Source organism: Hemitrygon akajei, unplaced genomic scaffold (genome assembly GCF_048418815.1).
Source record: "Hemitrygon akajei unplaced genomic scaffold, sHemAka1.3 Scf000153, whole genome shotgun sequence".
NCBI classification, from domain to species: domain Eukaryota; kingdom Metazoa; phylum Chordata; class Chondrichthyes; order Myliobatiformes; family Dasyatidae; genus Hemitrygon; species Hemitrygon akajei.
Genome location: NW_027332039.1, coordinates 978432 through 1005645, shown reverse-complemented (window position 1 = coordinate 1005645; position 27214 = coordinate 978432). Strand labels below are relative to the sequence as shown.

Here is a 27214-nt window from a genome sequence, read left to right as displayed (position 1 = left end):
TGGCGTGTTAGTGCAGTGTGCCTGGGATCAGGACACAGTGGTGCATCTGCCAGTCCCGTGTATTGGTTGTATTGTGACCCTGTGCTGGTGTGTCCAGGGGTCTGACATCTCCAGCTGACCATGTGACAGTGATGCCTCCCAGTCGGTGGGGTTGATGTGGAATAAACTTCAGTTCCCCTTCAGTCCATTATCGCAGCCAATCTTTGCTTCAACTTATGAATTAATTGTGTTTCATGAACAAGGAAAAATGAATCTTTGTAAGTTTTACCTCGGTTAATGGCATCAAGTGTTTCTGTCAGCACTGTGTTCAACAAATAGAAGCGATCGAATTTTTCAACCGGTAGGGCTTCATCTGTCACTGACAATTCCTGGACATCATCACTGATTCTGTAAATATTAAACTGCTGGTGATAAACTGCAATTTTGAACTATTTTACAAATCCATACAGGGTTTCAGTAAAGAGCATGTCCTACCTCCTGTTTCGATGAGCTTCCTCCTGAAATAAATAAAAGCACAAATCTGATTAGACTTCGCCATATCTTTGACTGATACGTTGCAGAATAATTTACGATTAATTATGCAGAAAATTTCATCACTTAAATATTGTATGTTGCTGATAAAGGATCGAATATCTGTCTCCAACATTTTAGAATGTCATTAGCGGAGTGATTGGAGGTTCGTCATGCAAGGAGAACACTCTGTGTGAGGACACCAGCAGCGGCAATTGATTTCTTAGAATTGGCCGCTGTGCTGTGTTTATTTCAAATATACCACTGTTCATTTCGTTCAATTTGACAGAAATAAATTGAAATATATTCCCTCACCTTGAGAAATATCACACCGTCTTTCTGATCCATCTGTTCCTTTAACTTAGTGATTTCCTCCTGAATAAACCTTATATTCTCTTGAATCTTAAGAAGATTTTTCTCCATTGAATTTAGAATCCTCGCCTCTTCTGTCCTGAGATCCCTGAGTAAGCTTTGCTCTTTCTCAGTGATAATCTGGCGCAGTTCAGCAAACTGCGATGTGATGTGGGACTGAACGCTGTGTGACTGTTCCTGTCGAATAAAAGGTGAAGATTAGTTTACTGCATTGCTGTGTTGTATTTCCTGATGACATGAAGGTGACCATTCGGTCCATTGGGGTCCATAATACCTCTGAGACATTCCCATCAACCCCATTCCCTCACATTTTCCTGAAACTTATTCTCCCTCATTGACGCATTAACTCCCAGCTGATTCACATACACCCTTCCCCACCTTCACAGGGTTAATTGTAATTAACTGTTCATCCAGCATGTCCTAGGAATGTGTCTGAAACTGTCATGGCCACAGGGAGAGCATGCAAACTCCACACAGACAGCACGAGAGGTTAGGATCGAACCCAGGTCACTGGAGCTGCGAGACTCGGCTATTCCACATTAAAGGGAGCAAAACTCGACAGTAATATCAGAAATTCCACTCAGGAAGCCTCACCCGAACTCCGGAAATCTTCTCTTTCTGTTGCTGCTCCCTTTCCTGGAAGTCTGATTTCTTTTTTGTAAGAGAGTCTAAGGAAGATTTTAGTTGATCCTGGAAGTCAGAGAGTGAAGGAAATAGAATCAAAGATGCAACAAAAGAAACAGGTGATCAAACCCGATTATCACACAAAATGCCGGAGGAACTCAGTGAGTCAGGCAGCATCTATTCAGGGGTAATAAACAGCCGGTGTTTCGGGATGAGACCCTTCATTAGGACTGGGAACGAATGGGACAGAAGCCAGAATAAAAAGGTTGGGGACGAGATCCAGCTGACAGGTGACGGGCGAGACGACGTGAGGGGGAACGTGGGGGAAGGTGATGAAGTGAGAAGCTGAGAGGGGACAGGTGGAAGAGGTAAAGAGCTGGAGAAAATGGAATCTAATACGAGAGGACAATCGACCATGGAGGAAACGGAGTGATTTGGGGCTGTGTGGGGCCATGAATCGTGACGAGGGCGGGGTCGGTAGGAGTCTGGTGTAGCACTTGTCCCGTTTGCAGGTATCGGTGTCAGGAGGGAGATCAGTGGGGAGGAGCGAGTGGATAAAAGGGAGTTAAGTAGAGAGCGATCCCGATAGAGAGCGGAGAGTTGTAGTGGTGGAGGCTGGGAGTGGGCTTTTGAAGGGAAAGATGTGCTTCGTGGTAGAATCCCATTGGAGACGGCGAACGGTGGGGGATGATGTGTTTGTTTATGGAGGCTCGTGTCATGGACAATAGACGATGGGGATAGTATCAAATTCGGATTACTTTTACCTTGTAGATTTTAACAGCTTCTTTAATCGGCCCGAAGCGGTGCTCTCTGTGTTCCTGCGCAACTGCACAGATCACACAGATCAGTGTCTTGTCCGTTTCACAAAACAGCTTCAGTTCTTCCTCATGTTCCTCGCAGTGAAGTTTACTTTCCTTCCCTTTCGGATTCAGGTTAAGATTTCGAGCTTTTTCAGCCAGATTTGCTAAGGCCCGATTCACCCTGAGGGTGCGGTCAGCAAACACCGCTCTACATTCCGGGCAGGAGTTTCTCTCCTCCCTTTCCCAACACCGTGTGATACAAGAGCGACAGAAGTTGTGTCCACACTCCAGTATAACCGGATCGATGAAGAAATCCAGGCAGACGAGACAAATTACCTCCTCGGTCCAACTCTCGGCCTTTCTTTTCGAAGCCATGTTAACTCCCGGCACTTCCTGATTCAGAATGCTTTCACTTTCGGGGAGCTGCTGATCCCCTGCAGTACCGCGATTGTCCACTACACGCGCTGCAGTCTCAGGGAATGAACATAGTTTTGCTGGATGTGTTCAGGGGAAATTCTGGCTATTTCTATGTTTAGTTTGGGATCAAAAGACACATTAAACGGGCAACAGATAAGAAAACGCGGCGATGGACTGTCTAAGCCCGGCTACGAGCGGAAGAGGGTTGGCCGTATGGCTACCAACCCATCTCGTAAAAACCAAGTGCGACAAAAACGTCAGCTGAATCTCCAAAGGCCTCATCCGTGCGGTCGGAAGGACCTTCCCCTGGAAGACGATTGAAGTCCTGCGCTGAAAGGAGAAGCCATGTACCCCCCGGGGTGGTTTACTACTATAGTAACTGTGAGGCTTCCTCAGCCAACGCTGCCACTCCCTGTCCAGTGTAGAAGATCCCTGTAGTTCCAGTCGGCAGCATTCTTGTACGACAGGGGTTCCCAAACATTTTTTTAATGCCAAAGACCAATACCAGTAACCGTGGACCCCAGGTTGGGAACTCCTGCTCTCCAGACATCTCGGTGTGATGGCAGGCCAACAAGTTTCGGGCGTCTTTCCCCGAGCTGCTGATCTTCCAGCAGCACTCGCTGTCCGTTTTCCTGCGCGTCCTAGGAACAGCCCGAGGATCAGTCAGCCTTCTGTCACGTAGCTGCTGTGGCACAGACCCTTGCATCTTTCTCCACAGATCTTCGCCAGCCCACAGTCCGCAAAGAGGTTAGTGACCGTCTCGTCTCCACTGCAGTAATCTCAGGGCAGCGCGCTGTGGGAGTGATGTCCGGGCATGCAGCAAGGATCAGACTGGGAGGGGCCCTCTCGTCTCCACTGCAGTAATCTCGGGGCAGCGCGCTGTTGGAGTGATGTCCGGGCATGCAGCAAGGATCAGACTGGGAGGGGCCCTCTCGTCTCCACTGCAGTAATCTCGGGGCAGCGCGCTGTGGGAGTGATCTCCGGGCATACAGCAAGGATCAGACTGGGAGGGGCCCTCTCGCCGCCAGACAGGTGAGGTCCTGGTGCCTGTTGGTGAGATCTGGTGATGAGGCATTCTGCCAGATCGTCTGGACTGTCTGCTCAGGGAACCACTCCACTAAAAAACTACTCTAGTAAATCTTTTTATTGATTTTAAACAAACATAAATGAAACATGAATACAAAGAGCTTGAGAGTACATAATTAATAGGTTAAGGTATAAATACAAATAGATGATAATAACCTCCCAAACTCATAGTGGTTACAAAAAATGGAGAAAATAAGAATACCTCCCCCCCAAAAAAAAGAAAAAATCCTAACCGACATGGGCCATTGCATTATATCAATTATACACAGTAGCGTCAATAACTCCGCACCTCCATCCAAATAATTAAGGACAATAAAAGTAAGGTTTAGGAAAAGTCAGTTTAGCTTATATAAAAATGTTGAATAAATGGTCTCCTAGTTTCTTGAAATTTAACTGAATGGTCAAAGACAACTCTTCTAATTTTTTCTAAACTCAAACAAGAAATAGTTTGAGAAAACCACTGAAATATAGTTAGAGGATTAAGTTCTTTCCAATTCGATAGGATAGATCTTCTAGCCATTAATGTAACCAATGCAATCATCCGCCGGGCTGAGGGGGGATAAACGACTATTATCCACCATTGGTAAACCAAAAATTGCAGTAATAGGATGCGGTTGCAATTTGATATCCTTGGACATGTGAGCCCTATGAACAACCTTAAATTGTATTAGGCATGTTTAGCACAAATAGAAGAAGAATTGACTAATTGTAAAATTTTCTCCCACTGCTCTGTGGGTATAAGACAGTGAAGTTCTTTTTCCCATTCCTTCTTAATTATTTCTGATACTCCTGGCTGTATTTTCATGATCATATGATAACTGATGGCTACTTAACCCTTCTGGCAAGGATTCAGAGCTAGAATGTTTTCTGTAATGTCCATTGGACATAATTTCAGAAAATACTAACATGCAAGAAATTTCTAACTTGCAAGTATCTAAAAAAAATGAGTTTTAGGCTGGATAGCTGTTCAAAGGACATAAAACTGTTATCTAAAAATAGATCACGAAAACATGTTATACCTTTTGTTTTCCATAACACAAAGGCTTGGTCCATAAAAGAGGGCTGGAAAAAGAAGTTAGATATAATAGGGCTTGATTATTCAAGCCAAAGAATTTACGAAATTGAAACCATATTCTTAATGTATGTTTAACTATAGCATTAGTTATTTGTTTATTCGGTTTAAATAAAGCAAAAGGAAGCGAAGATCCTAAAATAGAAAACAATGAGAAGTCTTGTGCAGATTTACACTCTAAATTTACCCATTATGGGCAAGGTACTATGACCGATTCTTGTGTCCAAAATATTAAGTATTGAATATTAACTGCCCAATAGTAAAATCTCAGGTTTGGCAAAGCAAAATCATCTTCCTTCTTAGGCTTCTGTAAATATTTTTTACTCAATCTAGGATTTTTATTCTGCCGCACATACGAGGATATTTTGGAGTCAATAATATCAAAAAAAGATTTAGGAATAAAAATTGGTAATGCTTGGAATAAATATAAAAATTTGGGTAATACTATCATCTTGATAGTATTAATTCAACCAACCAATGACAGAGATAATGGGGACCACCTGGTAACAAGTTGCTTGATTTGTTCAATTAAAGGTAAAAAAATAACTTTAAATAAACCCTTATGTTTCTTGGTAATTTTAATACCCAAATAAGTAAAATGATCTGTCACAACTTTAAATGGTAAGTGTTTATAAATTGGAACTTGCATATTTACTGGAAATAATTCACTCTTATTAAAATTCAGTTTGTAGCCAGAAAAGCTACTAAACGGAGCAAGCAAGGATGAAATAGCAGGAATAGATCTCTCAGGGTCAGATATGTATGGTAACAAATCATCAGCATATAATGATAACTTATAAGTCCCTTACCCACGGGCAACACCAAAAATATTAGGTGAGTCACGAATGGCAACGGCTAAAGGTTCCAAAGCAATGTCAAATAATTAAGGACTTAAAGGGCAGCCTTGCCTCGTACCACGGGACAACTGAAAAAAAGGAGATCTTTGATTATTGGTAAGAACCGAAGCCAAAGGTTTATAATACATTAATTTAATCCATGATATAAATTTCAAGCTAAAATTAAAATTCTGCAATTTATTAAATAAATATAGCCATTCAACTCTATCGAACGCTTTTTCAGCATCTAAGGAAATGACATTCTGGTATTTTAGATGAAGAAGTATAAATTATATTAATAAATTTTCTAATGTTAAAAGATGAATAACAGCTTTTAATATATCCGGTCTGATCTTCAGAGATAATTTGAGTTAATACATTTTATAATCTAGTGGCCCAAATTTTGGTAAAAATCTTAGAATCCGTATTCAGCAAGGATATTGGCCGATAGGATGCACATTCAGTGGGGTCTTTATCTTTTTTAAGAATTGCAGAAATGGAGGCATCATAAAAAGATTGTGGTTATTTACCTACAGTTAACGCATCTTTAAAAATTTTACAAAGCCAAGGAGCGAGTATAGAAGAAAAGGATTTTAAAAAATCTGTCCGTACCAGGGGCTTTACCAGAATTCATTGAAAAAGGGAGTGGGTTCCCCTTTCCAGACCCTGCCCGGGGACCTGTGCCACTCCTCAGGGTTATATATGGAACATCTGTGACAGGAACAGAGAGTGGGTTCCCCTTTCCTGACCCTGCCCGGGGACTTGTGCCACTCCTCAGGGTTATATATGGAACATCTGTGACAGGAACAGAGAGTGGGTTCCCCTTTCCTGACCCTGCCCGGGGACTTGCCTGCACTCCTCATGGTTATATATGGAACCTCTCGGACAGGGACAGGGAGTGGGTTCCCATTTCCAGACCCTGCCCGGGGACTTGTGCCACTCCTCAGGGTTATATATGGAACCTCTGTGACAGGGACAGGGAGTGGGTTCCCCTTTCCTGACCCTGCCCGGGGACTTGTGCCACTGCTCAGGGTTATATATGGAACCTCTGTGACAGGGACAGAGAGTGGGTTCCCCTTTCCAGACCCTGCCCGGGGACTTGTGCCACTCCTCAGGGTTATATATGGAACATCTCGGGCAGGGACAGGGAGTGGGTTCCGCTTTCCCAGGCAGACGCCCGAAGGTGAGCGGGAGCCACCAGAGGGGCTGATGTAATACAAGCCATGGCACGGTGGGTCGCTGTGTTAAGGGAACCCATTTGAATGACAGCCCGACTGCATGCGGATTTTGGTGAATTTACCCGATAACTACAGAAAAAAGGAGTATCCCTTGCGTACTTTATAGCTCGTTTTAAGGATACGTGAGAGTCCAATGCCGGCAAATCCCTGGACAGATCAGTGTGTCCAGCTGGCAGTGCAGACTTTTCTAAACTGTCTCAGACCCAAGCCTGCCCACTCCTTTAAGTTAACTAATCTCAATTCGCTGTGTCAGACCTGGCCCCAGGTGACATAAAGTCTGATGAATAGGGAGCGCAATTGACTCTTTAAAGGGACTGGGGAAAAGCGAGAGTGTGCACAGAGAACCGGTAGTGAGGAGATGGAGTTCGGGTCCCGACGAAGAACCCAGAACGGGTGGCAGGATCGTGCGGACGGTGCAGATGAAGAGGACACTTGGCTAAGGACAGAAACGGGGTTTGTAGAAAGAGGGGACATTGAGCCAGAGATTGTCGCACTGCAATCACAGACAATAATAATAAGAGGCAGGAAGAGAGCCCGGATCACAGTAATACTCGACAGTTTACCACATTTACTCTCCACAATCCCTTTGGTCCCGGATAGGGCAGGCCAGAGGGGACGGATCACAGTGATACTCGACAGAGTACCACATTTACTCTCCACAATCCCTTTGGTTCCGGATAGGGCAGGCCAGAGGGGACGGTCACAGTGATACTCGACAGAGTACCACATTTACTCTCCACAATCCCTTTGGTTCCGGATACGGCAGGCCAGAGGGGACGGATCACAGTGATACTCGACAGAGTACCACATATACTCTCCACAATCCCTTTGGTCCCGGATAGGGCAGGCCAGAGGGGACGGATCACAGTGATACTCGACAGAGTATGCTTTACTTTCATATTAGTATCCGTTTTGGTCCCGGATAGGGCAGGCCAGAGGGGACGGATCACAGTGATACTCGACAGAGTATGCTTTACTTTCATATTAGTATCCGTTTTGGTCCCGGATAGGGCAGGCCAGAGGGGACGGATCACAGTGATACTCGACAGAGTACCACATTTACTCTCCACAATCCCCTTGGTCCCGAATAGGGCAGGCTAGAGGGGACCGTGATACAGGCGGCTGTGATCAGGCTCACCACACAAGCAGGCTCTTTTCTCACTGCTGTAATCAGGTAGAAGCTACGAGAGCCTCTGTACTCGCCCCTCCAGGGAGAGGAACAATTACTACCCCTCAACCATCAGGCTGTGGAACAATACAGGATACTTGCTGTCCATAGCGATGGTCCCACAACAAATCATCGTACTGGGACTGTCTCAAAATGAGTGAAATAAGAGGTAGTTTGACTGAGACAGATCACATTCCAGTCTAAGAATTAGAGAAATACAATATCACAGGATATTTACAGCGGAAGTGCTGGAATGATGTTTCCCATAAGGTGTGGAACCAGCGCTCACAGACTCAAAATCCGAGGAGAACTCAGCAGGACTGAGATGAGGAGAAATTTCCTCACACAGAGTGCAGTGAATCATTGCAATTATCCCCACAATGTTTCTAAATTAAATAGACTTATCCTGGGGCTCAGCGGTGATGGGAAGTTGCAGGAAACTGGTGCTGAGGTCAAAAGTCAAGCATGTTCTGAGTGAAGGGCAGAAGAGGCGCAAGGGGCCGAATGGCCACGCCTTCTCTATTTCTTATTTTCTGAAACACGAGTTTACCTTTGCGCCTCACTGTTTCTTGTCCTGTCAGATTGAACAGGGAGCGCTGAGAGCACCGGACATCTATCGGCAGCCGCTGCAGTTATTTCATATTCTCGTTGTTTATTTGCATTGGCGAAGTTTGTTGTCTTCTGCACTCTGGTTGATCTTTCAGTGATCCAGATATAGTTACCGTTCTGTAGCTTTGCTCTGTATGTTTGTAGGAGTTGTATGTGGCGACTTGTATGTACTCTGATAATAAAATTTACTTTGAACTTTGAGGCTCGGGGAACTTGCTTTGATTCTGAGAACAAACAGTGACTGACATCTCCAGCAACAGCCAGCAGCCCGTCCTCAGATACACACATAGCCAGTCAGCGATCTCCGCTGGGAGAATCTTGCCTCCATTGACTGAGGAGTGTCAGTGGGCGGGACGCTGGGCGGACCGAAGTTTGGAATCGGGAACGAGTGGACCCGGTGAGAGACCCGAGATTGGGAGCAGCTCCCCGGGTAAAGGCTGCAACAGCGGCCGGAGTTTTGATCCTTCCGATGGCGGAGGTGAAAATTCGGGCGGAGATTCCGTGAGATGTTTCAGCCACACAGAGGGTGCCCGGTCTGTCCCCGCCGTGGATCGGGGCCTATTGTCCGGAGTTTCCTCCCAGACCTGTCTCCTGCTGCTGGGATGCGGGAGCTGGCCCGCAGCGGCTGACGATGGAACTCCGGTGCTGTGAGCGCTCCCCTGTGCAAAAGGACAGGCTGAAGGTCAAGGGAGAACCAGGCGCAAAGGTAAACTCGGACTTTAGAAAATAAGAAACTGGAGCAGGCATTCGGCCCTTTGCGTCTGTGCTGCCTTTCACTCAGAACATGCCCGATCTTTGAGCTCAGCGCCACTTTCGCGCAACGTCCCAGCATCGCAGAGGCCCAAAATTTGTCCTTCAAATTTAGAAACCTTGTGGAGAAAATTCAAAAGATTCGCTGCCCTCTGGGTGAGGAAATTTCTTCTCATCTCAGTCCTGCTGAGGTGAACTCGGATTCTGTGACCCCCATTCCTCACCACAGCCAAAGGAAACATCATTCCTGCCTCTACCCTGTCAATACCCGGTGAGACTGTGTCTGTCTCAGTCAGACAGCCTTTTATTTCTCTAATTTTGAGACAGGCCCGGTCAGTATAATCTCTCTGAGTACACAACCTCACCTTCTAAATCAATCTGTGAAATCTCTTCATTCCCTTCATCCCACAGGCTGACTCCGGGAGGGAGACCAGACCTGTACACAGTGTTCCATGTACGCTCTCACCAGGACCCCATATACCTTCAGAGGAGATCTTTATTCTTCTATTCAAACCTTCCTTCCCATTCAATGCTCTTCATTTAATATCGAACTCAAACAGTGAACAGACACAACACAGCCTCAGCCATGAATTTAAAGGGCAGGTGTTGCAACAGTTTGAGCTTCATACCGGGGGCCACGGAGCAAGCAGGGTGTCACAAAGGGAGGAATGTGGGAGTGTTGTATGTCTGAGCCCAGCTGTGTGTGTTTGTGTATCAGAATCAGGTTTAATATCACCGGCACATGTGGTGAAATTTGTTCCTTTGTGTCTGCAGTACATTGCAATATTTAGTAATAAAAACTGCAGATTACAATTAGAATGTGCAAAATTATATTTAAAATGTAGTGCAAAATGAGAGGGAAAATACTGAGGGGGTGTTCATGGGTTCTTTGTCCATTCAGAAATCTAACTGTGGGGAAGAAGCTGTTCCTGAACCGGTGAGTGTGTCTCCAGGCCCCTGTATATCCTCCTTGATGGTAGCAATGAGAAGAGGTCATGTCCTGGGTGATGGGGGTCCTTAATGATGGATGCCACCTTTTTGTGGCATCATCTTTTGAATGTGTCCTGGATGCTGTGGAGTCCAGTGCCCATGAAGGAGCAGGCTGTGTTTACAACTTTCTGCAGCATTTTCGGATCCTGTGCAGTAGCCTCTCCACACCAGGCAGTGATGCAACCAGTTAGAATGCTCTCCACAGTACATCTGTAGAAATTTGCAAGTGTCTTTAGTGACAGACCGATTCACCTCAATCTCTGAATAAAATACAGCCGATGTTGTGCCTTCATTGTAACTGCATCAATATGTTGGGCCCAGGATAGTTCCTCAGAGATGTTGACAGGCAGGAAATGGAAACTGCTCACCCTTTTCACTTCTGATCCCACGATGAGGACTGGTGTGTGTTCCCTCGACTTCCCCTTCCTGAATCCACAATCAATTCCTTTGTCTTCATGATGTTGAGTGCAAGGTTGTTGTTGTGACACCACTCAACTTGCTGATCTATCTCACTCCTGTACTCCTCCTCGTCACCATCTGAAATTCCAGCAACAATAGTTGTGTCGTCAGCAAGTTTATTGATGAGCCTAGACACACAGACGTGGTGTAGAGAGAGTAGAGCAGTGGGCTGAGCACGCATCGTTGAGGTGTGCCGGTGCTGATTGTCAGCAAGGAGGAGATGTTATTTCTGATCCACACAGACTGTGGTCTCCTGGTGAGGATCCAGTTGCAGAAGGAGGTACAGAGACCCAGGTATTGGAGCTTGTTGATTACAATTGAGGATCTGATTGTGTTGGACGCTGAGCTGTAATCAGCAGCCTGACTTGTGTATTGCTATTGTGCAGCTAATCTAAGGCCGAGTGGAGAGCCAGTGAGATTGCATCTGCTGTAGACATATTGTGGCAATCGGCAAATTGCAGTGGGTCCAGGTCCATGCACAGGCAGTTGATTCTATACATGACCAAACCTTCAAAGCACTTCATCAATGCTGTGTGTCTGTGTGTGAGCGTGCACGGTTGAAACAGTGATCCCAGTTTGATTCAGGAATCTTTCCTGTAGCTGGGGTACCTCAGAAGAGGGGTCATAGTGATGGGACGATCATTCCGATCAGAGCCAAATAGCTTAGCCAGTAAATGCTGAATCTTTAGAAATTACAAATCACATGTGTGTTTGAGAGAGTATTTACAGATTTAATTGTAGAATTCAAAATTTACCAAGTAAATTTATTCTCTAAGTACACACATGTCACCATGTTCAATCCTGAGATTGTTTTTTTCGGACAAACTCAGTAAATCCAAGAATCATGATTGAATCAATTAAAGCCCGAACCCAACATCGTGGATAAAATACAATGTGCCAAAGACAACATTCTGTGCAAATATTAAAGAGAAAATAATAAGTAAGAAATAATTATCATGAACAGGAGATGAAGAATCTGTGAATGTGTCCATTGGTTATAGGAACAGCTCAGTGATGGGGCAATTGAATTTGAGTAAGATTATCCCCTCTGTTTGAAGAACTTGATGTTTGAAGGGCGATAACAGTTCCTGAACCTGGTGGTGTGGGTCCTGAGCCTCCTGCACTTTCTTCCTGATGGCATCAGTGAGAAGAGATCATGTGCCACTTGGTGGGTTCCTTGATGATAGATGTAGCTTTCCTATGACAGCGCACCAGAGAAATGTGCGCAGTGGTGGGGAGGGTTTTACCCGTGATGTACTGGGCCGTATCCACTACTTTCTGTAGGATTTTCCTTTCAAGGGCTTTGGTGTTTCCATACCAGGCCATGATGTAACCACTGAACATATTCTCCACACACATCTGTAGAAGTTTCTCAAGGTTGTAGATGTCATGCTGAATCTTTGCAAGCTTCTAAGGAAATGGAGATGTTGCTGTGCTTTCTTCGTAATTGCACTTCCATGCTGGGCTCAAGACAGATCCTGGAAAGTGATGACATTGAGGAATTTAAGGTTGCTGACCCTCTCCGCCTTTGATCTCTGATGAGGACTGGCTCACGGATCTCCTGTTTCCGCCTCCTGAAGTCAATAATCAGCTCCTGGCTCTTGCTGACGTTAAATGAGAGGTTGCTTTAAGACCATACGATATAGGAGCAGAATTAGGCCATCTGGCCCATCGAGTCTGTTCCGCCATTTCATTTTAGCTGATCCAATTTCCCTCTTGGCCCCAATCTCCTGCCTTCTCCTGGTAGCCCATCATGCCCTGATCAATCAAGAAACTATCAACCTCTGCCTTAAATGTACATGAAGATTTGGCCTCCACAGCTGCCAATGATTCACGATCCAGAGAGTCCATAGATTCATTACTCTCTGGCTAAAGGAATTCCTCCTCATCTCCATTCTAAAGACACCTCTCTATTCTGAGGCTGTGTCCTTTGGTCTTAGACTCTCCCAAAATAGGAAACATCCTCTCCATATCCACTCTATTAATCCTTTCACTATTTGATATATTTCAATTAGGTCTCCTCTCATTCTTTTGAATTCCAATCAACACAGGCCCAGAGCCATCAAATACTCTTCATATGACAACACGTTTAATTTGGGAATCATTTACGTGAATCTCCTTTGGACACTCTCCAGTTTCAGCACATCTTTTCTAAGATAAGGTGTCCAAAACTGCTCACAGTACTCCCAGTGAAGCCTCACCAGTGCTTACAAATTTTTCAGCATTACATCCCTGCGTTTATATTCCATTCCTCTTGAAATGAATGCTGACATTACATTTGCCTTCTTCACCACAGACTCAATCTGCAAATTCACCTTTAGGGACTATTTGGAAAATAGTCAGCCCTTTCATTTCTGCTACCAAAGTGCATGTTGATACCCTTTGCTGACACTGTATTCCATCTGACACTTCTTTGCCCATTCTCCTCATCTGTTGAAGACCTTCCATAGCCTCTCTATTTCCTTAAAATGACCTGACCCTCAACCATCTTCATATCGTCTGAAAACTTTGCAGCAAGGTCATCAGTTTCATCATGCACATCACTGACACTTAACATAAAGAGTATCAGTCCCAACACAGACCACTGTGGAACCCACTCGTCAAGAGGCTCCCTTTATACCCACTCTTTGCTTCCTCTCAATCAGCCACGGCTCTGTCCATGCTGGAATCTTTCCTGCAATACCATGGGCTCGTGGGTTGTTAAAGCAGCTTCATGTGAGGCATCATGTCAAAAGCCGTATGAAAATCCAGGTGAACAACATCAATCGATTCTACTTTGTCTATCCTGCTTGTTATTTCTTAAAATAATTTCAACAGGTTTGTCAGGCAAGATTTTCCCTTCAGGAAACCATGCTGACTATGGCCTATTTTATCTTGTGACACGGTACTCTCAGACCTCATCATTAAAAATCGACTCCAGCATTTTCCCAATCACTGAGGAGAGACTAACTGGCCTATAGTTTCCTTTCTTCTGCCTCTCTCCCTTCTTGAACAGTGGAGTGACATTTACAATTTTCCATTCTTGCCAAACTATTCCAGAACCTTGTGATTCTTGAATGTTCATTACTAATGGGTCCACAATCTTTTTAGCCACCTCTTTCAGAACCCTGGGGTGTACACCATCTGGGTCACGTGACTTATCTAACTTGGCCTTTCAGTTTCTCAAGAACCTTCACTCTGGTTCTGGTAACTTTGCAAACTTCTGACTCCTGACACCTGGAAGTTCCACCATTATTCTGGTGTCTTCCTTAGTGAAGACAGACACAACATACTTATTCAGTTTGTCTGCCATTTCCTTGTCTCCCGTCACTGCCTCTCCAGCATCGTTTTCCAGCCACCCGAGACATTATATTAGATAAAAAGTGGGGTGCATGTGCTTTAATTGGACATTGCATCAATACACCAGACAAATCTGAAAATGTAACTCATCTGATGGATTATATTTGAGAGGCAGCAGATAGAATGAGATAAGTGGGAGAGCAGTTCCACAATGATAACCCCTCAGGAAGCCGGTGGCCATTTGGGACTCTGGGAGGATGGTGGGATACTGGTTTACATTGTACATTTCCACAATGATAACCCCTCAGGAAGCCGGTGGCCATTTGGGGCTCTGGTAGGATGGTGGGATATTGGTTTACATTGTACAGTTCCACAATGATAACCCCTCAGGAAGCCGGTGGCCATTTGGGACTCTGGGAGGATGGTGGGATACTGGTTTACATTGTACATTTCCACAATGATAACTCGTCAGGAAGCCGCTGGCCATTTGGGACTCTGGGAGGATGGTGGGATACTGGTTTACATTGTACAGTTCCACAGTGATAAACCCTCAGGAAGCCGGTGACCATTTGGGACTCTGGGAGGATGGTGGGATACTGGTTTACATTGTACAGTTCCACAATGATAACCCCTCACGAAGCCGGTGGCCATTTGGGACTCTGGGAGGATGGTGGGATACTGTTTTACATTGTACAGTTCCACAATGATAACCCCTCAGGAAGCCGGTGGCCATTTGGGGCTCTGGGAGGATGGTGGGATATTGGTTTACATTGTACAGTTCCACAATGATAACCCCTCAGGAAGCCGGTGGCCATTTGGTACTCTGGGAGCATGGTGGGATACTGGTTTACATTGTACGGTTCCACCACTACAACCCCTCAGGAAGCTATTTTGGGAATCTGGATGAGAGAATACCGTTTTACATTATGGAATAACCATCAGAGTAATAATAATCAGATTATGATTCTTTTACTCTTCCATGTGACCGAAATGAGGGGACATCAGGGTTCCGGGTACTCATAGGTAATGGGTGGGATATAAGGGAAAGGAAAGCCTTGAGATCTGAAGTATTTCCGCCTTAAAGACATCATTCACTTCGTAAGTCCTGATAATATTGGATGTCTGTTGTCATGGGACAACAAAGAGGAGGGAATGGGGAAATATGTACTGAACTTTGCATTTTAATGTAAGAATCTGATGAGACAAAATGGAGCTGTACAAACCCCGGAGGGCTGAGCTAGTAAATGCGATATATGTAGGTGACTAAAGTAGCCGGAGGAAACGACAAGAAATGTGCTTACTAAAGGAACTCGTGACTGCAAACACTGAACGCTGTGCAGAAATGAGGAAGTAGCGGAGACGACTCAACCGGAGATGGCAGCAACAACAAATGTATCGGGAACACGGAGCTCGCTGGGAACAGTAACCTCGTCTCGTTCTTATGTACAGAAGGAATATTTTGTAAACGATGTGTTTGAAGTCCCCTCCCATCCCTGGTGAGAATGGAGGTGAACTTACCCCCTGCAGGTAATAAAGAATAAAGCTGCTTGATGAAGATACACTCAGTGTTGGGATTGTGTTCTGTGAGTCTCAGTAGAGAGATACTTGACAAGGGGTTAAGGGTGAAAGGTGGGGAGTTTATGGGGCACATGAGGGGATTCCTCTTCACTCAGAGGGTCACTGGAGTGTGAAATGAGCTTCACCCACCCACAAAACGTCTGCCCCCGAATGAGGTGGAGCCCAAATGGCGGGTCCCTCAAATGAGCTGCTGCCAACTGGAGACCGGGGTCTTCGGGCTGGTTTGATGCCACCAGAGAACATGATGTGTGCCCCTGGTGATGGATACACTGACGGTCGGTGTCGGCGCTTGGGGGGGGGGGGGGCGGCGTCCAGTTTTGTACTTGTACGGGTGGGTAGAGATATCTCAGAGCCAGCAGATGCCAGACAAGGGCTCGTCCTTTATTCTGGGAAGTGCTGGTACCAGTTGTAACGGGGTTTACCCGACGGTGCAGTCTGGGAGGTCAGGGACTGGGCCGTCTCCAGTGCCAGTACAGTCACTCTCAGCTGAGCCTGGAGTGGGAGCAGGGACGGTTCCTGTTCAGATACGGACATGAAGGTCCAAACCCGGGGAGACGCCATTGTCAAATTTCACCAAGAAACAATCAGGCCAAACAACTTCAGGCAGAACTGGTCAGGATGACAAACAGATATCAGTACACAGGAATGACAACTTTGAAAATCAGAAATAAACCAATGTAAAAACAAATTTAAAACCAGCTTCTTTGCCTCTGGATGGGTGGAATGGAAATGGTCCCGAGGCAAATGAGGTGGTTTCACACCGACTGCACGACTCAGTCGCCCCATTGAAGGAGTGGCAGTGGCGATTGAGTTCGCACTGAGAGGGGGATTGGACACGGAGGGACAGGCCTGAAGAGGGTCGGTTTGATTGCCGAGGGGATCTGCTGTCTTGTCTTGTGGACTGGCCACTCACGGCTTCCTCACCGGCTCAGACACTGAAAGCCCGTGTTTACCTGCCCCCCCCCCCCCCCCGCGGTTCCAGGCAGTCTCGTCCCCGGGGAGATGAAAGAAAAAGTAAATTCACCCGCTTACAACTGGGCAACGATGTGTGTTAATTATTTGGAGAATGCAGATCAAACAATTAGTGAGGTTGTGGATGTCACCAAAACCGGTGTGTGGAGAAAGTGAGGGTTGTCTAAGGTTACAGTGGGATCGAGACCAGTTGGGAAAGTGGGCCAAGGAATTGCAGGTGGATCTTAGCTGTCACTCAGAAACAGTTCTTCAGGGGGGTCAAAGACGACGGAGACACGAAAGAGAGCTTTTCTTGGGCTCTGGATTCAAACAGACAAGACTGGTGCGCTCGTTCATCTCGTTTGAAGGTACCACGGCAGAATATAAGTTGTTTCTCCGCCACCCTGAGGGTGCAGTCATCAATTAGGAGCAACTTCGCACCATCCTCCACAAGTGTGACTTACCATTCAGCAAGCATTTTAATTCTTCATTCCCAGTCCTGTTCCGCCGTGTCGATTCATGCACTCCTCTTGTGCCAAGATGAGCTCCCCTCCCCCCGCCCTCCCCCCCCCCCCAGGGTGGAGGAGCAACACATTATATACCCTCCAATCTGATGGCATGAACATCGATTTCCACTCAGGAGAACAAATTACCGTCACCCTCCTCTATGCCCCACTCTGACCTTGTACTTCTTCTCACCTGCCTACACTCCTCCCGGGACCCTCCTCCTGCCCTCTCTCTGGTCCACTCTCCTGTCCTATCAGATTCTTTATTCTCCAGCCCACCCCTTCTTCACCTTTCCCACCCACCCGGCATCAGCTTCCAGCTCGCCTCTTCCCCTCCCCCACCACATTTTTATTCTGGCATCTTCCCCCGTGCTTCTCTGCCTTGCAGAAGGCTTTCGGCCAAAAAACGCCGACTGTTTATAATTTTCTATAGATGCTGCCTGAGCTGCTGAGTTCCTGCAGCGTTTTGTGTGAGTCGCTTTGGATTTCCAGCATTTGCAGACTTTCTCCTGTCAGTTCCAGAAATCGCCGTCCGTGACCAGCCGATCACATGCGCATGCGTAAGGGGAGCGGGTAGTTTCGCGCGTGCGTACGGTGGACAAAAGGCTCGGAGACTCGGCTGCAGGTAGGAGAGAGAATCCGGGCGGATTATTATCGGTACCGGCGTCCGAACCGCGACTGAAATCCAATTACTGTGAACTCCGGACACACCTTTCCTCCGTACCCCGGCACAGTCCAAGTCCTTTCCCTCTCTCTCTACGCGGGCTCCGGGGAACTTTCTGCTGAGCAGCGAAGGCGCTGGAGCCGTGGCGGATAGATGGGTCTCTTCTTCGTGGGGCTTTCTGGGTAAAGAGCAGCCATAGGTGACAGGGGCAGCGTTTCACCGTTAGCCCGTAGGCCGTATTTGGAATCGCAAGGGGAGGGAAGGGGAGTAGATGGATCACTCGGGCACCACTGAACACTGAGGAACTGACCTTACAGTCAATGAAAATGTCAATGTTTACTGTATGAAAAGAAGGAAACAAAATCCTTACATCAGTTTTAGTCCTTGTGGAAATCACCTTTGTTCCATCTAAATCTGGACCTTTCTAGCTGTGAGAACATGTTTAATACCATTCGCTTTGAGTACATAATGATACCAATTACCTTTGGCCTGGGTACCAAGAGACCTGTAGCGTTCTCATCACAAATATGCCACACTCCAATGTGAACGAGGACTGCCCTCCCCATCATGTTCATTGGCATTGCCTCTGATGGGCTCTCCACCGTCAATCACCTGTGCGGAGGGGCAGAGTAATTTGAAACTCTCCAGGGTTTGCCATGTAACATCACATGCTCTTTGTAGTGCTGTCATACATGACCAGAACTTGAAATAATACCAATGTTTTCTCTAATTTAATTTGCTCACAACGTATGGAAGTTTGTCTGAAAGGTAAATGTTTACACAGCCTGAAAACAGCACGGTATCAACAAAATACCAGCTGTGCAGCAACAAAGGCTCTCTGTGTGGGAACATTTCAGTTACTGCGCAGCTCAGAATAATATGGGACAGAGAATAATACTAATGGAAGGAATCAGACTGGGCCAAGTCACAGATTGAATGTCCCATTCTCACACAGACAGGAAGACTGTTGGGGAATTAGATGGACAGACCTGTTGCTGGCACCGTGAACAGTTAGAAGGTGAGTTCTTCCCCCAACTTGGGTTGATCCTCGCTGTAACAGTGTGATGTCAGAGCTCAGAAAGGAGACTAAAATTATCTCATAATATATCGGCTGTGAAAATTAATCAGATACAGGAGCAGAATGAGGTCATTTGGCCCATCGAGTCTGCTCCACCATTTCATTACAACTGATCCATTTCCCTCTCAGCCCCACTCTCCTGCCTTCTCCCCATATCCCTTCCTGCCTTGACTAATCAGGAATTCATCACCCTCTTCCCTAAAATATACCCAATTACTTGGCCTCCAGAGCAACTCATAACAACAAATTCCACAGATTCGCCACACTCCAGTTAAAGAAATTCCTCCTCATCTCCATTCTGAAAGAACGAAGCTCGATTTTGAGGCTGTGTCCTCTGGTCTCAGACTCCCCCACTCTGGTAAACATACTCTCCACATCCACTCTATCGAGACTTTTCAATGTTTGATAGGTTTCAATGTGGGCCCCTTCATTATTCTGAACTCCAGTGTTTAGAGGCCCTGAGCCATCAAATGTTCTTCATCTGACAAACCTTATAATTACAGAAATATTTTTGTAAACTTCCTTTGAACGCTCTGCAATGTAAGTACATGAGTTCTACTTAAGGGGCCTGAATCTGCTCTCAACAGTCCAAGTGAGGCCACACTTTATAAATACTCAACAACACATCCTTGCTTTTATATTCTCGTACTCTTCAACATTATTTCCTCTCCATTGAGAAAATAGTCTGCACTCTCATTGCTTCTAACAAAGTGGATGACCAAAACTTCTCTGAATGATGACTTTCATTCATTGATGTCTTTTGTAAATCTTTTTTACAGGTTATAAATGGCAAAAATTGTGTACGGGAATTTTGAACAGAACAACATGTCAGTTTGCTGTCTCTGCCCAGATATTTGAGGAGTTACTAGATATTTAACCATGTATCACTGTTGATCCTTGGAGATGAAGAATTATTTCATCACAGCTGGATAAGTGCTTTGTGTCTGAAATGAAGTTTTCTGTTGTAACTCACTGAAATCCACTGGAACCGGGGAACTGAGAACACACCAGCATTTGTTCCCTGGAGATCAGTTCTTCAACTGCATTGATTGTGCAAGGGGTTTACTACATCTGACATTTGACTTATGAATTGACAAAGAAGTGTGGGAAATGTGTGAATCTTCACTCACTCATCTGACCTGCATGCACACCAGCGAGTTCACACTGATAAGATGTCGTTCACCTGCGCTGATTGTGGGAAGGGATTCACTCGGTCATCCAGCCTACTGACACACCAGCGAGTTCATACTGGTGAGAAGCCGTTCACCTGCTCAGACTGTGGGAAGGGATTCACTTGGTCATCTGAACTGAAGATACATCAGCGAACTCACACTGGGGAGAGACCGTTCACCTGTTCAGACTGTGGGAAAGGGTTTATTCGGTCATCTCAGCTGAAAGTACATCAGCGAATTCACACTGGGGAGAGGCCGTTCACCTGATCAGTCTGTGGGAAAGGATTCACTCAGTCATCTGTACTGAAGGAGCATCAGAGAATTCACACAGGGGAGAGACCGTTCACCTGCTCAGACTGTGGGAATGAATTCACTGACTCATCCAGGCTACAGGCCCACCGGCGAGTTCATACTGGAGAGAGGCCGTTCACCTGCTCAGACTGTGGGAAGGCATTTACTCCGTCATCTCAAGTAATGGTACATCAGCGAATTCACACTGGAGAGAGGCCGTTCACCTGCTCAGTCTGTGGGAAAGGGTTAATTCGGTCATATCAACTGAAGGTGCATCAACGAGTTCACACTGGGGAGAGACCGTTCCCCTGCTCAGACTGTGGAAGGGGATACTCTCGAGGACATTGGTAACAGTAGGTGATTCAATACAATTTTACAAGCTACAATGACACAATTTACTTCAATATTCTGTGTCTCTCAATTGGCTCCATTGAAGTACATATTTACAGTGAAAGCACATTAAATTGATAAGATACCACGGAAGGTTCAGTTACCTTTGTTGGGACAATCTAATTCACACAAACAGTCCAAACATTGCACTAGTTAATTATTTAACCGCAATCTGTCACCACGGGGATTGCACCTGCCTGACATAATTGTTTTGTAAATAATTTCAATACAGTTATTTTTAAATTTGTTGAAATGTGTCCGTGTGGAGTCGCTAAATGGTATTTAAACCGCAGGCATGTGCTGCCTTAACATTTCATTCCGAGAGATCGCCTGTAGCACAGTGGGTACAGGTCACTGGACAGAGAAAATGCCTGAATTGTTCGATAGGTACAGAAGTGTTGAAAAAGTATTGTACGTGTTCATTGCCGTCATTGGAGTTGCTGGTGAGTGAGCAGAGCAATTCATGTTTGACATTTCTGTGTGTTAACCACGTGAATCTGTTTATGATCATTTGACAAGCTTCTAACTTAATGATCGTTGTACAAATATCGGTCAGAGATATCGATCCTGTCAGTTCAACACTCTGATTTTTCATGTTTAATGACAAGCGGAACTAAACTCCTGTCTCTCATCTAACTCACGGGATCGACTCGAACGTTGTTCTTGCCTTCAATGACACCTTGTCCGGAGTTGTCCCAGTGTGGGGACAGGCAGCTCTCCCGCAAGCTGTGACTGGGATGGGTTTACATTGTAAAGTTCACTGTTTTTGAGTTATTGACCAGAGAAAAACCCTGGTCCAGTGTTTCATGTCTCCCTGTGGAGTTTGTCACAGTCGGATCTCACTGCCTGTCGGTCAATAACTGGGTCTGTAAACACAAAGTACACAGCTGGGGTCAAAGCAACACGTACAGCAAGCTGGATGAACTCAGCAGGTCAGACAGCATCCGTGGAAACGCGTCTCGGCCCGAAACGTTGACTGCTCGTTTCCACGGATGCTGTCCGACCTGCTGAGTTCATCCAGCTTGCTGTACGTGTTAATAATTGGGTCTGATCACCTGAATCAGTGTCCGCGGATCTGCTGACGAGAGTTATCGAATTGAGCTGCGCTGTAGAATTAAACCATTAACGGAGCCGATCAGCCTCAGGTTACTGAGTTGTTCCTGCTTTCCCTCTGAGACGCGTCGTAAATTGGGGCACCGCTTCGTCCTGTGGAAAAGTCTCGGCCCAAAACCGAAGTTTGTTCAATTCCACGGATGCTGCCTGAGCTGCTGAGTCCCTCCAGTACTTTTTGTGTGTTGCTTCCCTCCGTATCATTTCTCGGCCCCATCAGATGCTGAGTTTCCAGGGGCCTGGTCAGTCACGGTTAAATCAGTGAAACCGGTCACGTTAGTGACTGGAATCGGGATCAGCACCGACCGTTGTTGTTCATGCAAAACGCTTTTATCGCCGACGGTTGTCCACACATTGTCCAATCTCCACACTGAAGAAGGCAGGTTGGAGACAGTGACCCATTAAATTAGCAGCCGTTTATAGACTCTAGTGCTCCAGACATTTAGCTGAAACCCGATCCCTTGAGGAATTGTTTCAGTAATGCCCTCTGTCTGTTATCTCTCTCTCTCCCTCACTCTCTCCCCCCGTCCCCCTCCCCATCCCCCTCTGCCTTCCCCGATCCCCGCCTCCCCCCCCCCCTCCCCCTCCTCTTCTCCCCCCTCCCCCACACGCAGTGAATTTAGTGGCGATCGTGATCCTGTCCCGGGGAAAGTGCGGCCTCTCTACCTGCACCACTCGCTATCTGGTGGCCATGGCAGCGGCGGATCTACTGACCATTGTAACCAGCGTCATTTTGATTAGTATCAATGGGCATTACTTCCCGTGGAGTTTCTGAGCATCATCCGTGCGTGCAGTGTTTTGGAAGTACTGAGGGGCACAGCCAGAGAGTGTTCTGTCTGGTTCACCGTCACTTTCACCCTTGATCGGTTTGTCGCCATTTGCTGCCAGAAACTGAAAACAAAATATTGCACCGGGAAAACTGCGGCTCTGGTTCTAACAACAACCGGCGCACTGTTCTGTATGCAAAATGTTCCCCGATACTTCACACGGCAACCCAGGGTGATCATCGACAATATACCGTGGTTCTGTGAACTGATGGACAGTTATTTCACTGATCCCGGGTGGGTAGGATATGACTGGCTCGATACGGTTTTAACGCCGTTCCTCCCTTTCGCTGGGATCCTGCTGCTCAACGCTCTGACAGTCAGACACATTTTAGTGGCCAGTCGGGTCCGGAAGGGGCTGAAGGGTCAGAGCAAGGGGGAGAACCGCAGTGACCCGGAGATGGAGAGCAGGAGGAGGTCTGTGGTTTTACTCTTCACCCTCTCCGGCAGCTTCATCCTCCTGTGGATGACACTGGCTGTAAATTTCATATATTATCAGGTCTCAGGGAAAGGAATCGATTTCAATGATTCTGAATGGAGTTTACGTCCGTCGCGGTTTTGCTGAGTGATCTCAGCTGCTGCACGAACACATTTATTTATGCGGTGACTCAGTCAAAATTCAGGGAACAGATAATTAGGGCGGTGAAATATTCTGTCCCTTCGGTGTTTCACTTTATTAATAAAACCGCGTCCTGAGCAGAAGCGCTTTAAATCTTCGGAAGTTAGGTCGATGCGAGATAATTGTTCGGCTTGGTCATCCACTCTGGCGTTAATCTGATCCAATTTTGACTCCAGCTGACTAATAGAAGCCCTAAATTCAGTCTTGATATCAATTATAATATCCTGTCGATTCTGTTCCGGGATAGAGAGAATCTCGGCAGACAGAGACGTTGAAGCTTCTTTTTTCCCAGTTTTAGGAATCTTTGTATCCATTGTGAGATAGATGTATTCACAGGCAGATAAGAAAGACAAATAAATTAGTAAGTTGTACTTACTTCAACATAAGTACAGTTGAATCTTTAACAGAATCTGTAACTAAACAGTCAACCCGCTCATTTACACGCAATACTGAACGCACGCCCATTCCAAGTGAACCACAATATTCGACAACACACCCCTATATCTGATCCGCGCACATCCAGAAATCGGTGTGTACCCCGTATGTGGCCTACATACCACTAACTCTGTGTACATCTGCAAATTACTGTGCATCCCATATTGGCCGACGAATTCCGAAATCGGTGTACACCCCAAATCCATGTTCACCCCCAAATCTGTGCGCCCCTCCAAATCCGCAAGCTACCCGCAAATCAGTGTGTGCACCCAAATCCACAGACGTCCCCACCCCTAGTGCTCCCCCAAATTCTCATGCAACGTCAAATCCGTCCGTCCCAAACACTCTGACACCTCGACATGTACATTAGATTATTCCTGAGCAAGAATCTTTTCAGTGCATTGATAAGGAAAGAATCTATAAATGAAACGAACTTGAGATACGTCACATCTCCAAATCCGCAGACACCACAACCCAGAAATCCGAAAAAATCCTTATGTTGACCTATTGAACGAGCACCCCCAAATCAGTGGGCATCCCCCTATTTGCCAAGGCTGCCCTAAATATACACAATCAACGAATCAGTGCGCATTCCCGCATGCATAATGGGTTACCGAACAGTTGAAATCCGTTCAAATAGTTCAGAGAATGGCTGTCTTTACGCAACCGAAACTCAGTTTGCAACTCCAGACCGGCTGACGTACCCGAATCTGGCTGTAACACTAATTCCGTGAACACCCCCATATCTGCACGCATCCCTAAACAGGAGCGCACTCCATAATCATTTTGCAGACCAACCCGCTGAAAACTCCACATGCACATTAGCTAATCCGAAAGAATCATTTTCAAACAGTGCACAAAACGGCTGACTCGATATTAAACACTCGCACGCAACCCGGAATTCTTGTGTAAATCTAAATCGGCCGGCATACGCTGATTCGAGTGCAATCCCATATTCGACAACACACATCCCCGAATAAGAGCGCACCACAAAATCTATGTGCGCCAATTGAAAGGGCAAAGTACAGAGGTTATAAACGTATTGGAAATTAAAACACGTCACAACTCCAAATCCGCAGTCTCCAAAAAATCTGTGATTTCAGCTGCTGCACAAACACATTTACTTACGCGGTGACTCAGTCAAAATTCAGGGAGCAGATAATGAGGGCGGTGAAATATTCTGTCCCCTCAGTGTTTCATTTTATTAATAAAGCTGCGTCCTGAACACAAGTCGGCCAAAGACAGAGACACACACCGGTATCAGGCAAAATAAACGCCCAACCAGCCTTTTGTCCTGCACCGGATGGTCACATTCGTCAGCTCCCGTTATCTCCAACAATACCCCAAACACTGTTGGCAGTGAAACTTCTGCCAGAACGTTATACTTTCCCACACCAGAAATCGTCGTGTCCTCATGACTTTGAAATGATGTATCATCCCCTCATTAATAACACAGAGCTCAAAGGAATTTCGTGACGTCAGAACCTCCAATCCATTTGTAAATGGTCGTGACTTATTTCACCAGGGGAATAGGCGCAACTCTCTGTTTCCTTGGTGCGACATTGGCCAGCAAAGTCATGAGGACACGACAATTTCTGGTGTGGGAAAGTATAACGTTCTGGCAAAAGTTTCACTGCCAGCAGTGTTTGGGGTATTGTTGGAGATAATGAAGAGAGTAGACGCTGCAGACAATCGGAGACAAAGTTCTGTCGTCTACCAGGCATCGGGGAATATGACTTTTGGAAGATTTGACTGTTTAATTATAATGGGCTCCTTTTTATTTTATATTTTATTTTCTCGACTAATTCCATAGTTAAGCTGCAATTTATAAATATTATTATTTCCTGCGACGAGCTGAAACAGGGGCAGCAAATCAGACGTCATTCACACAAACCGGGGTTTGGCTGGGCGAACAACCGAATATCACGGATTTGGCGGGACCGGGGTGTGCAAACCCTGGTCTTACGAGACTGGAGAAAGGCGGGTTACTCGGCGCTGAGTTGGGAGACTGCCAGTGAGGGATAATGAGCCCTGAGACGCCCGAGAAGTTTCAGAATCAGTCTTGTGATTCGTCACTAACCCAGATCCATCGACACCGAAAAAACAGTGTGCAAACCCATATTTGTGATCATCCCCATATTCGATGGCACAACAGTAAATCTGCACACATCCACAAATCTGTTTACACCCGCAATCGCGCTGCCACCCCTACATACACATTTCGTTATCCCAGAAAAAAAATCATTTCAGATAATTCACAAAATTGCTGCCTCCACCTTAAGGAAATAGCAAGAGCAAAGTTCAGTTGAAGGTGCACTCATAGATTTATATTTTTCATGGAGGGGACAGCGATTTTATACTGATTCCTGCTCTGGGAGAGTCACCTGAGTGGGCTTATGCACAGATTCGCGGTGCGCACATATGTGCGGTGCATACCGATTTGGGATATGTGTCTATATCGGGTTTTTTCGGTGATACTGGGGTGCACACGGATTTGGGGTGCCCACGGATTTGGGTTGCACACGGATTTGGGGTGCACACGGATTTGGGTTGCACACGGATTTGGGGTGCACACGGATTTGGTTTGCACACGGATTTGGTGGTGCACATGGATGTGAACAGATTTAGGGGTTTGTCAGCTACAGTGTGAATGCACGTGGAATTTGGAATGTCGGTTGTTTTGCCGGTGCACACTGATTCGGCGGTGTCGGTGTGTCGACTCTCAAGGCTGTTTCATTTAAACTTTAATAATAAATGCATATTGATGTTTGACCTCTGTTCCTGGTTTTGTGTTGGTATCAACTGTTTTTGATCTACCTGAAATTAATCTTGCTCTGGGAATATCTAATGTGGACGTAGGGGCGTCGACAGTTTCGGTAATGAGCATGGTTTTGGGGTTACACAGAGATTTGAGGACGTGCGCTGATTTTGGAGTGGTTTGTGGAATATGAGGGTGCACGGGGATTTGGGGATGTGCGTAGAAATTGCAGTTCTTTCAGCAAACATTGGGGTGTACGGGGATTCCCGGGCATATGCTGACTCGGGGGTGCACACGGACTTGGGGGTGTGCGCAGATCAAGGGAAGAGTTAATTCCTGGGATGTCAGGACTGTCTTACGCAGAGAGGTTAGAGACACTGGACGTGTACACGCTGGAATTAAGAAGATTGAGAGGGGATCTAATTGCAACATATAAGATTATTAAGGGATTGGACAAGATAGAGGAACGAAGTATGTTCCAGATGCTGGGAGAGTCCAGTACCAGAGGGCATGGTTTGAGAATAAGGGGCAGGTCATTTAGGACAGAGTTAAGGAAAATCTTCTTCTCCCAGAGAGTTGTGGGGGTTTGAAATGCACTGCCTCGGAAGGCATTGGAGGCCAATTCTCT

General features: G+C 46.1%; 1 protein-coding gene across 1 annotated transcript in view; it reads right to left on the bottom strand.

The window, feature by feature from the left end:
- The window catches only part of LOC140724029 (zinc-binding protein A33-like), a 34154-nt gene extending 10447 nt beyond the window's left edge, over positions 1-23707 (bottom strand). Inside the window, exons 1-5 of the mRNA XM_073038516.1 lie at positions 23447-23707; positions 1477-1572; positions 826-1059; positions 475-497; positions 269-387 (exon numbers count right to left, since the gene is read on the bottom strand). Of these exons, the coding sequence (XP_072894617.1) occupies positions 269-387; positions 475-497; positions 826-1059; positions 1477-1572; positions 23447-23707 (733 nt within the window). The remainder of the gene's footprint in view (positions 1-268; positions 388-474; positions 498-825; positions 1060-1476; positions 1573-23446) is intronic.
- Positions 23708-27214: the final 3507 nt, after the last annotated feature.